This window comes from Etheostoma cragini, chromosome 24, assembly GCF_013103735.1.
Source record: "Etheostoma cragini isolate CJK2018 chromosome 24, CSU_Ecrag_1.0, whole genome shotgun sequence".
NCBI classification, from domain to species: domain Eukaryota; kingdom Metazoa; phylum Chordata; class Actinopteri; order Perciformes; family Percidae; genus Etheostoma; species Etheostoma cragini.
Window position 1 is genome coordinate 9,834,119 of NC_048430.1, and position 11,109 is coordinate 9,845,227.

The following is an 11,109-nucleotide window of genomic DNA, read 5'->3' on the forward strand; positions in this document are numbered from 1 at the left end:
ATTTTTCTCTCTCTGTGTGTGTGTGTGTGTGTGTGTGTGTGTGTGTGTGTGTGTGTGTGTGTGTGTGTGTGTGTGTGTGTGTGTGTGTGTGTGTGACGATTCTGTGACTGTGCGGCTATGTGCATGGATGCCCATCTGCCCATCATTGGTGGGTATGTTTGGCTCGTGCGTTTGCAGCGATGACGAGCACATGTTGATCCAGCACTACTGCCAGTCTCTCAACCAAGGCTCTCCTCTCAGCCAACCCCGCAGCCCTGCCCAGATCCTCATCTCCATGGAGACGGAGGAGAAGGGAGAGCTGGAGAGGGTGCTCAATGACCTGGAGCAGGAGAACAGGTCAGTGAACAGACCCATCTCTGTTATTATTTTATGTTGGCTGCATCTTTACTCTACCTTCCCACTGAGTATCAATAAATGCTAATCTTATTATGACATTTTCTAAGAGTTTGGGATATCTTGACAACAGGAGCCGTTGTTAGAATGTCTTGATTTTGCAAAGATTACCACGAGCTTGCAGGATCTTGGTTACAATCTTCAGAGGTCTTTGGTTCACATTTTAATATTGCATCTTGAAACTTCTGAGATGCGAGGGATTAGCACGCTTAGGTCCCGCCTTTGCCTGCCGCCCCGCTGATGATGCACCCAACCCCAATGGCTATCTCTGCAGGTTGTGGGCCCCCAGGGTGACAGTTTTATATAGGTCTTTATGACTCTGCCCAAGCGGGTTCCAAGTCTCAACCACCGGACGCTCGCCGGCAAAACGCCCTCCCCGGTCTGGCTCCAGCAGGGGGCCAAGGTTTCCCTGTTCTGGACAAGGTGCTGCGGCTTCTTCTTCACTTATTCATGTGGAGTCTGTTAATTGTTGCTAAGCCCATCATCTAGAACCAATTTGCATTGGAAGACCCTACCAGGAGCTATTGCCCCCGACAACACAGCTCCCAGGGTCAAAACCCATAAGGTTGCAGTTCTCAGCTTGTTGATGTCCCAAGTGAAGGAGTTCAAGTATCTCTGGGTTTTGTTTCAGAGTGATGGTAAAATGCATTAGTAGTAATGTGGATTTTGTATCAATCTAATCTACATTGCAACCTATTTTTGGTTCTAAAGTTGCACTCTGATTAACGTCACACGTATTGTACCTGTTCCTTTTAGTATAAAATAGTAATGTATGTATGTTTGGGAGAAGTAAATACAAAAATGTGTTGTAGTATCTGACTACAATAAATACAGAATGACTCATAATAATCTTAGCAGTGGGTAAAATAGAATGACATAATTTTCATGTTTATTCCAATTGCGAAGTTGGATTTATGTGTTTTTATATGAGGGGTTAAAGAGGTGTTAAAATATCTATAAATTAATTATATACATCTTTAACCCCTGTAAAATGATCTTTGTAGGGCAGCCAATTACCAGTGTTTTCCACTCTGCCTCAGATGTAATCAGTCTGGGAATACTAATGTCCGAAATCAATACACTGGACATTTGACATCTTTAGCAGACATGGCCTTCCTCTTTTCAGCTTACCTTTGTTCTTCCAACCACAGGATTTTGTTCAAACTTGGGGAATAAGATGAGAAAAGTGACAGTCTCATACATGGGGGATGACTGATGGATATTTACTTATACCTCTCACTATGTTGCTGCAGTGTTTATAATCCATATAACAAAAGTTCACCTTGTGTCCTAAGTAGTATGATATTCACATGTATATCAGAACTAGCGGCTGTAGATACATTTCTCTGCTGCCCTGACTGCAGGAAGCTACAATCCGAGTATGACCGTCTGAAGAAGGCCCACGACAGGAAGGGCCTGTCCCCGCTCCCATCGCCCCCGGAGATGCTCCCCGTGTCGCCACAGAGCGCACGCGATGCAGAACTCATCGCCGAGGCCAAACTGCTGCGGCAGCATAAAGGACGTCTGGAGGCCCGTATGCAGATACTAGAGGACCACAACAAACAGCTGGAGTCCCAACTGCACAGGCTGAGACAGCTGCTGGAACAGGTACACACCAACAGGAACATAGACATTCACAAACTGCGTCACCCTCTAACATGTGCTATGAACATAAATATCTGATGTGTATTTTGTTATGCTGCTCAAATTACCACCCAAGACACCAAAATTAACCTACATGCCTCAGCTTTTTTCACTGCTTATTTTCATTTTAGTTTGCTATAATAACCCTGCTGTGTACACAATTATGAAAAAATCTAAACACAGAGCAAGGCAGTGCATTGTTACATACTACAGTGACCCACTGCAGAAACCCATCAAGTGTCCTGGAAAATCAAAGTTGATGTGAAGTCCTCACTAGTGATCTAAAGCTTAACTTATGGTCACAGCGGTGCATCTACGGCGGCCTGCGCATGGTGTCGTGCTCGAGTATACCCAAGGCTTTAGAGCTTACCCTACAGTCACATTAGCTAGCAACGGCAGCGACACACACTCGCTTGATGGGCGTTCCTTGGCATGCCTAGCCTACTCCTGGTTGCTTAGCAAAACTAAACAGATATTCTTTAGTGCTACCTTTAAGCACGTCCCCTCTGTTTACTCTGTGCATAGACCCATAGATATACAGTATGTATGATTGATGAAATATTATGACTAAACATCCTGCCAACAAATCACATGCCCTCCTGCTATTAATGGCATGTTTAAAGTGTGAATATTCCATCTATATAAAGACCCTACCTTTTCAATAATTTCAAAATGAATCAAAGAAAGTTCCTGAAGATTGAGGCTGTGTACGTGCTGTGGAGAAGAAGACAGCGCTGTTGTTGTTCTGCATGGGTGCACGATAGCCTCCAGGCCTGTTTTGAACTGGGCTTGTTCCACCGTCTTGTGCAGGAGTTGCGGCTGGAGGATGAGAGGTTTCAGGCTAAACAGGGCTCAGTGGTGAACGTTTAAGACGGTGACGTTTCTGTATCGATAGTAGCAGGCTATTGCCAAGTCTCTTCAAGCGGTACTGTCAAGTCACAAGAACAATATATTTGGGATTTGAAAGTATTTATTGATAGGGGTAACAAAATATATGACATAAAATGCCAAACATATCAGATATATGCAGAAATACGATATCCTACGATATAACAAGGGAGTAAGCCTCTCCTCTCTAAGCGTTTAGGTTTAATTACTAACGTTAACTAGCATGTTATTTAGCAGTAATTAGCCTGTGTCTATGTTATCTTCTAACATACTGTATACCCACACTCTCAGTCTCTTCTGTTTGAGAATGATTGAGATTTCTCTTGGCACAACTACCAGAAGACTTTCAGATACGTGGCCCATGTCACCACTACGTCATCAAGCTCAGTTGGAGGCTGCCTAGTAACGCCTAGCCATCACTGGAAAAGTGCTTGTATTTTCCTTTACTGGTCTCCGTCCAGAACAACGGATCTGTTGGTCCACTTCTTTAACTGTCGATGATCCTGAAGCGTTTTCATCATCTTGAATGGTTTACTTCAACTCAAACAACCAATGTACATACGTCAAGCTGCCCTGTTGCCTTTTCACATTTCTCATAATGTGCATGAAATAGACTTCTTGTCTATTTTGGCCCCGCCTTGCTCATGGCAGCAGCACGCTCGTTGCTTGTCGCTGGCAAACGGACCCTCCCATTAAAAAAGAGTGGCAGCCTGCCGCTTTGTCGCTGTCTCTTGTAGCTAATGTGACTGCGGGGTCAGACTGATGCAGCTTCCTGCACACTGTCTAAGAGCTGATACACAGATTCAGGCCAGCACTTGGTCCCGCACACACACTTCACTTCCCCTTTGACCTTTGACTCCCCTAATTAAGCTGTGTGTGTGTGTGTGTGTGTGTGTGTGTGTGTGTGTGTGTGTGTGTGTGTGTGTGTGTGTGTGTGTGTGTGTGTGTGTGTGTGTGTGTGTGTGTGTGTGTGTGTGTGTGTGTGTGTAAGACGGATTCCAAGGTGAACGGCACAGCACTGTCCTCTCCTTCCACCTCCTCTCAGCGCTCTGACTCCTCCCTCCCTCTCCTCCGTGTGGCTGCCAGCCAGACTACTGATACAATGGGTAAGGACACCCAGGACTGGACATTATTTTAGCAGCTGGAGTTCTGAAAAAAAAAACTTAATTTCCTTTCTATTTCAGGTGATGACGAGCTGTCCAGCCCTTCCCTAGATGCATCTGGGCTGGAGGAAGTGATGGAACAGCTCAATAATTCTTTTCCTCATAGCCAGGGTATGGAACACCGACGCTAACCTCAGCCTGTATTGCATTTAATATCCATTCTTTTCTATATAAAATCAGAAGAAATTATTATTTCTTTCTTAAAAAGTTTTTTTTTAAATGTTTTTAAGTGAATTCAATTTTATTTATAATGTCAAATTATAGCAGACGTTATCTCAGGACACATTACACTTTACAGAGTTCATGCGGGTGTCGATGATATACAGTTTCAAAACTCTTTGGCTTTTGCAGCTGAAATTCAAAGTATTCATACAATATTCTATAATTTACAGAGACCTACAACTCCCCCAAAAGCATGCATTTGGCGAGGAAAAACTTCCTTTTAACAGGCAAAAACTTAGAATAATTAGAAGAATACCTAACTACAATAAAAACAGGAAATATGACTTCATTAATAATAAATAATTATAGCTGATATATAGCATATATCAAAGCAGCATTAACAAACTATATATATACAGACTGTGTATATATACAGTATATGTATGTTTAAGTAAACAAGGCCACTAAGACAAAGGTTTCCATTTTCAGAAATAAAGTCCAGTTTGGAAATAAATTTTAAAAAAACAACAACAATGAAAATACTATACTGTGAATGCCACATGAAAAAGATGTGTGGTGCCCTTTACAGATTGAGTGCACCATAAATACCTACCAAGCTTTGTGCTCATTTAACATCATCAAAGTCATTGATTTATGATCCAATTTGCATTATGTTGATTCACATGTTTAGAACTGGTGGTGCCCACTATTAAGTCATTTCAGAGTAGTTCTATACACATTGTTCCAGATTGTCATGAAGCAAAGCCTGTGACTTTTTTAATTACTGGACAAAAAAATTCAGATTTAATTTCTGATTTGTGTTATGCTATCCCCATTTTCTGCATTTGCAGCACCCCCTTGTGCTGCATTTGAATGTAACTTTCAAGGTACATAGTGTGGACATATCCAGTGAGGTTTGGGAGGATTAGCCCAACTCTTGCGGACTTTTGTTTATTTATGTGCTCAGCCAAGCCCTTTTAAAGTTATGTGGTCAACATCTTGAAAAGCAAATACAATATCAACAAACTTTATGCACTTTTAAAAAGATTATATGAAGCTTGACTGATGATCTACAGAAAATTTGGTAGCAATTGGACCAAAGAATGTGTGTGTTTCACAACATTCTAAATGACAGAAAATCCATCATGTAAGCATTTGTCCAAAAAAAGGCTTTTTTGTAGAGTTTATTGAATTGTAAGTGTGAGTCAAATTTTAGGTAAGTAGAACCCACAATATGAGCGGAACTGCTCTTCAAATAATTAGCTTTTCTGACAATTCATTACAGCTCCACAATCAGGTTGATTATAATCTTATTTCATGGGAAGCATTACCACATGATGTCCAGTTATGGTACCAAGATTTGTGTCTCTACTTTCTTCCAGCTCATTGCAAAATTGTGCAAAAGCATGAGATGGCAGATAATGACAAATAAACCACGCCCAGATGTACCAATCCATATGTTACTTCAGATGTTAATAGTTGCCCCCAGAGTATGTGCTCCAAATGTGGTGAGATTCTGTACACCAGGTTTTGGGGTAAAAATGTTTGGTATTTGTAGCCCCCCCTATGGGTTGGGCTCAAATTGCTTTGGTAGACCTTTTTCTACAAAGACTGCAAATATTCTGACAATGCCCCACCCCTTGGGAAGTGTATTGTTAAATATCTTGAAAACTAAATGAAAGTCACCAGTTAACACGGTCACCCATTAAACCAACACTCTGAAACATGCACTGGCCTTAAGTAAACCGTTACTTGCATACGCATCTTTCTTTCTCTCTGTTACCAACACAAGGCTGATTTTTTTTTTTCTTTTATCCTTTCTTTTCTTCCTTTCCTCTTTTTCTCCATGAGCCAGGAGGGAGAAGGGGACACCCATGAAAGGTTAGTGGCTCAGCTTCCTTTCTTCCCACCTTCTCATTTCTCCACCTATAAGGAGTATTTCCACTTCATGCAACAACCATGATTATACCACCTTTGGCCCCTACCAAAACATGAAGTAATGGTCATGAGAGAAATCTAATAATTGGATTAATAATGGGATTGGATTTTGACTGTTGTAGCCAAGTAGAGCTGATGCAGTGGTAAATATCAATCCTCCCTCCCTTTCCCTCTCTTTGATTTCCTTTCCCTTTCCTGTCCTCTGTCACAGTCACTCTGTCATGCATAGTAGGGAGTGGTGATGTACATAGAACATCTCTGTCTGCATGTAGATTTGGGATGAGTGTTTATGTCACACTCAAGTTTACAATTTGAGGTTCACTGTAAGGTTCAATTACGATTTAATTGTGATGAAATCAGTTGTCAGAAAAGTTCTGTGTTTTACTCTGTTATTTTCTGAGTCATACATTCCAACAAGGTTTTATTTAGAGCGGGAAAATAGTTACATGACAACTAGTTGGTTTGTAAACCGTCCGGTTTACAAGTCAACTAGTTGTTAGGCCTGTAAATCTAGCTTTGACTCGTTGGTGCATTGTGAAAGCCCCGCTGTCTCAGTTTAACCAGCGCGCTTCCCCCTTCGGCGTAGACCCCAAACACAGCTGCTCCTCCTCCAACTAATAACTCCAGGTTCGATGAAGAGAATAGTATGAGAAAGCACCTCTCTGGTAAATGTTACCGGACGACAGAAAACAGAGTTTATAAAAAAAAGCAATGGAGCGTAATCCAGAGTCTGCGGCGTCTTCTTGTTGTCTTGATTGTTGTCTTGATTGTTAGCATGTTGCCTAAGTACAGCCTCACAGAGCTGCTAGCACGGCTGTTGACATCTTCTGTGTTTAGCACACGCACTGGATTATTTTTACCGTTTTAACCAATGCGGCTTTCAATGTATCACTATTAGTGAGTGTGTTTCGTCTAAGCATTTCCCTTCCCCTCTTTATCCAGGTCCCAGTATTGGCAATTTGTTCCACATGGCCGATGATCTGGGCCGCGCCATGGAGACACTAGTCAACGTGATGACAGACGAGCAGAGCGCCGAACAGCACGAGGCCCTGCCCTTCTGATCCAGCCCCCCCCCCCCCCCCAACCTCCCTCTCCTCTCCTCTCCTCCTCCTCCCTCCCTACCTATCGCATGCTTTTCTAGTCAAAACAACTGGATTGGAAATACAGTTTACAGAGAGAATATATAACGTCTATTTTTGTGAACGATTGTGGTTTCAGCAAAGATGCATAAAAAACAAAAGAAAAACATACCTTGTAGATTTCAGTAGTTTCTTAAAATGTCCTGAAGTCGTTTTATTATTAACAGAGGCTGGTTTTTAAAATTCTATGCAATTGTATAAAACAAGAGTGTGGTGGGGGGAGGGCAAAGAGAGATGATATACCAGTAAGTGTGTTAAGTGTGGTCTAATATTTGACATCTCTTTGTAACTGGGGAAATAGCAGAAGCATTTCAGACATTTGTATAAAAATGAATGTTTGTAATCATAAGGGTGCTTTCTAAGAGGAAAACGTCTTTCTATAACAGCGTACACTACTGTCAAGGTAATGCAGGCATCCTGGATCTTTACAGTACGTTGTGTGTGTGACTGTGTGTGAGCTTGTGTATGCGTGTTTGGGTGGTGGTGCCTAATTTCCACATTACAGCTTTTTTTTTTGGCTTTGGCTGGCAAACCTCATATTTGTAGAATTAATTTATCCACTCATCCGTCCATATATCCATCCATCAATCTGTTAATCATCTTTATGATTTACATCTCCATGGCAACAGTTTTTATCCCTTAATTGTTTTCAACACAGTGTACTGTGTGCATAAACAGATGTTCTAATAGGCTTGATTCAGAACTGAGACATGTCAACAAGGTCAATAAAAACCTAATGCACATAATGGGAAATAATTAGACATAATTGGGAAGCATTTGGATTCCATTTTACAATCGTCAAACTACATAATTTGTGGGTGTTCCATCTTGTGAAGGGCTCCTTGCATGGGTGTAATATGGCCTCAAAAATATAAAATGCAAGTCTCCTTCAACAACAATCCAAGGCCCACTATAGTGTTTTGCAAACTAAAATACCTTCATAGAAAAGTGGCTGATGGTAGACTACTAGTGGTACAGCGTTAATCCTCTGTCGGCTTATGTTACTCACTACTGTGGCACGTGGTATGGTAGAGTAGTATGGTAGGATGGTATGGTAGAGTGGAAGAGTGGTATGGTAGGGTGGTATGGTAGAGTGGTAGAGTGGTATGGTAGGGTGGTATGGTAGAGTGGTAGAGTGGTATGGTAGAGTGGTAGAGTGGTATGCTAGAGTGGTAGAGTGGTATGGTAGGGTGGTATTGTATAGTGGTATGGTAGAGTGGAAGAGGGGTATGGTAGGGTGGTATGGTAGAGTGGTATGGTAGAGTGGTATGGCAGTGTGGTAGAGCGCTATGGTAGGGTGGTATTGTATAGTGGTATGGTAGAGTGGAAGAGGGGTATGGTAGGGTGGTATGGTGAGTAGGGAAGCCAACAACAAAGCCTGAATTTACTTTTAATGTTAATCAACAAACAAAAAAGTTCTCCCCTCATCCTGAAATGGTCATAAAACAATATTAGATTACTACTTGTTTTTATAAAAGAAGCAGTCGGCGGGTTGAAGCAGCACTAAAAGGAGCCAGAGGAACTGGATTTTTTCAAAGTATCTGTCTCATTTACTGCTATCAGGATGTGTACAGTTTTAGCAGATATAGTCTGACTAACCGGATGCACGCCGTCCTCTGGATGTCAACAAAATCAAAAATGTCCTGGAGGTGTTTTATGTGTTGATAAGGCTACTTCCTTAGTCATGTAATTATCTTTACATACAATAAATCCACCATCTGAGTGTCCACAATAGCATTTTGCCAGTAGACCAAAGTTTTAAAGACCCTTTGTGTATATTTACTGGCCCTTAAAAAGAGGGAGAATATAACACTTTTCAAAATTATTGAAATTTAAATTATTTTCATATAAACATTGTAATGATTAATCCAAATAAAAACCAAGTTAAATAAGTTGGGGGAAACTAAAGGAGTTAACTGCAGCTTCACAAGGTACTTAAAATCTTTCTCATAACACAGTACAAAAAAGGCACTGAATCAGCTGAGTAATGCCTTTTTGTCGGTTAAACTTCACTGCAACAGCTGCTGAAGGTGCCGGATGGGTTTAAATTTGCTTAAGCCTCTCCTGAAGGTCTGTAGCATGTGTGGACTCTGCTGTGTGCTGGCGGCTTTTTGTTAACGTTGGCAAACCTAATTTATGAGCTAACATTAGCTAGTGTTGCACTTCAGCATCCAATAACAAAGATGTGTCCAGGCAACGAGTACTAGCCAATCACAGCACAGTCGAGTGGGACTAGGCGGTGGACTAAACCTTGCCTGACCTACTTTACTGGTACCAGGCCATTGGACCATTGCAAATGCCGAACCCTGCCCTCTGGTGCATCAGTGGTGGTCTATCGTAGTCATATGGTAAGTAGATTTTCAGGGGGAAAAGGGAGAAAGTTTCTTTTTTTATATCCAAACTGGGCATCAGTGAATTTTCAAAGCTGCCAATAACCACTGTTGAGTATTTTTGAGCTGCAGGCGTTTGTCCTCGGTTCTGCAACATATTTCTTGTCTCTTTAGAGCCTGTTGAGTGCACACAGTACACTGTATTGGTTTGTACTTTGAACGTTAGATGTAAGAAGAACTTAGAAGAATGTAATTGAATCTGAGCACTACAGTGTTGACAAGGCTGCTAGTTGAGATTATTGAAATGTTTCTGTTTGAACACTAAATGTTTTAGGTAGTATTGGGAAGCTCAGTAACAAAAGCTCTACCTCGTCTGAATTGTCAAAGTCCAGTTCGGAGGCAATTTCTCTACTGTACGCAGCCCGACACTCCTTTCAGATTGTTGATCATTAAATTGAATATTGCCGAATAGATTGATTTACGTCTGATATTCGAATCACTCCATACATGTTCTACTGTACTGCAATCTGAATGTTTGGATGCACTCCCTGCATTTCTCATCTCTATTAGAGTATGAAATCATTTTACACATTTTGCATTTTACACAAATCAAATTCATCTGTGTGCACTACTGTCATACCTGGGACATACTAGATATTTGTTTTGTGTTTGGATTTTGTTCTAGCAGTCTTTTTGTCTTTGGTTGAAAAGCTATTTTGTTTTGTGCTGTGAGGTGTTGAGCATGTGTGACTTAAATAAACTCCAACCTTATTTAATGGATATCCAATCAGAGATGTCTGTGGTGAACATCACAGCGGTATAAACCTGTTTGTTTGTTTTTGGCTTCATATTCTTGCAGCATGATCCAAGAGGGTTTTGTTTTGACACTGAATCTGATTGATTTCTTAGTTTTAATGTTTCTGTTTCATGCTCACATCATTTTTCAAATAACCTGTCAATACTTCACAACATATCAGAATCCACCAAATATATGCCTTACTACTGTATTATAAAATGCTTTACTGTATATCAATAAAGCACGCAGTTATGTTGATTTAGCCTCTTTGATTTGCTATTGTGTTTATTTTTAACAGGATTGAAATAAGTCCAATGAATGCACAAAAAAACTGGTTCCTACAGTTCAACAGTAAATGCTTGCACACATTCAATTCAATTCAATTCAATTTTATTTATAGTATCAATTCATAACAAGAGTTATCTCAAGACACTATACAGATAGACCACACTCCAGAATTTACAAGAACCCAACAGTTCTAGTAGTCTCCTCCAGAGCAAGCAACAGTTCGACAGTGGCGAGGAAAAACTTCCTTTTAGGCAGAAACCTCGGTCAGACCCAGGCTCTTGGTAGGCGGGGTCTGACGGGCCGGTTGGGGTTAGAATGAAGAGTGGCAATAACAAAAATAGAAAAAATTAATAGTCTGTAGCAGTTCT

At 41.0% G+C, this 11,109-nt stretch overlaps 1 protein-coding gene across 12 annotated transcripts in view; it reads left to right on the top strand.

Moving 5' to 3' along the window:
- LOC117939147 (dystrophin-like) overlaps positions 1–8,220 on the top strand; it is a 359,537-nt gene extending 351,317 nt beyond the window's left edge. For 10 of the 12 annotated variants that reach the window (XM_034864183.1, XM_034864184.1, XM_034864186.1 and 7 more), the window contains 5 exons: positions 178–336; positions 1,758–2,001; positions 3,917–4,031; positions 4,110–4,199; positions 7,131–8,220. In XM_034864183.1, the coding sequence (XP_034720074.1) occupies positions 178–336; positions 1,758–2,001; positions 3,917–4,031; positions 4,110–4,199; positions 7,131–7,249 (727 nt within the window). In that variant the 3' untranslated portion in view covers positions 7,250–8,220. The remainder of the gene's footprint in view (positions 1–177; positions 337–1,757; positions 2,002–3,916; positions 4,032–4,109; positions 4,200–7,130) is intronic. The other 2 variants (XM_034864188.1, XM_034864191.1) reach the window with 1 other exon arrangement.
- The last annotated feature ends 2,889 nt before the right edge of the window (positions 8,221–11,109 follow it).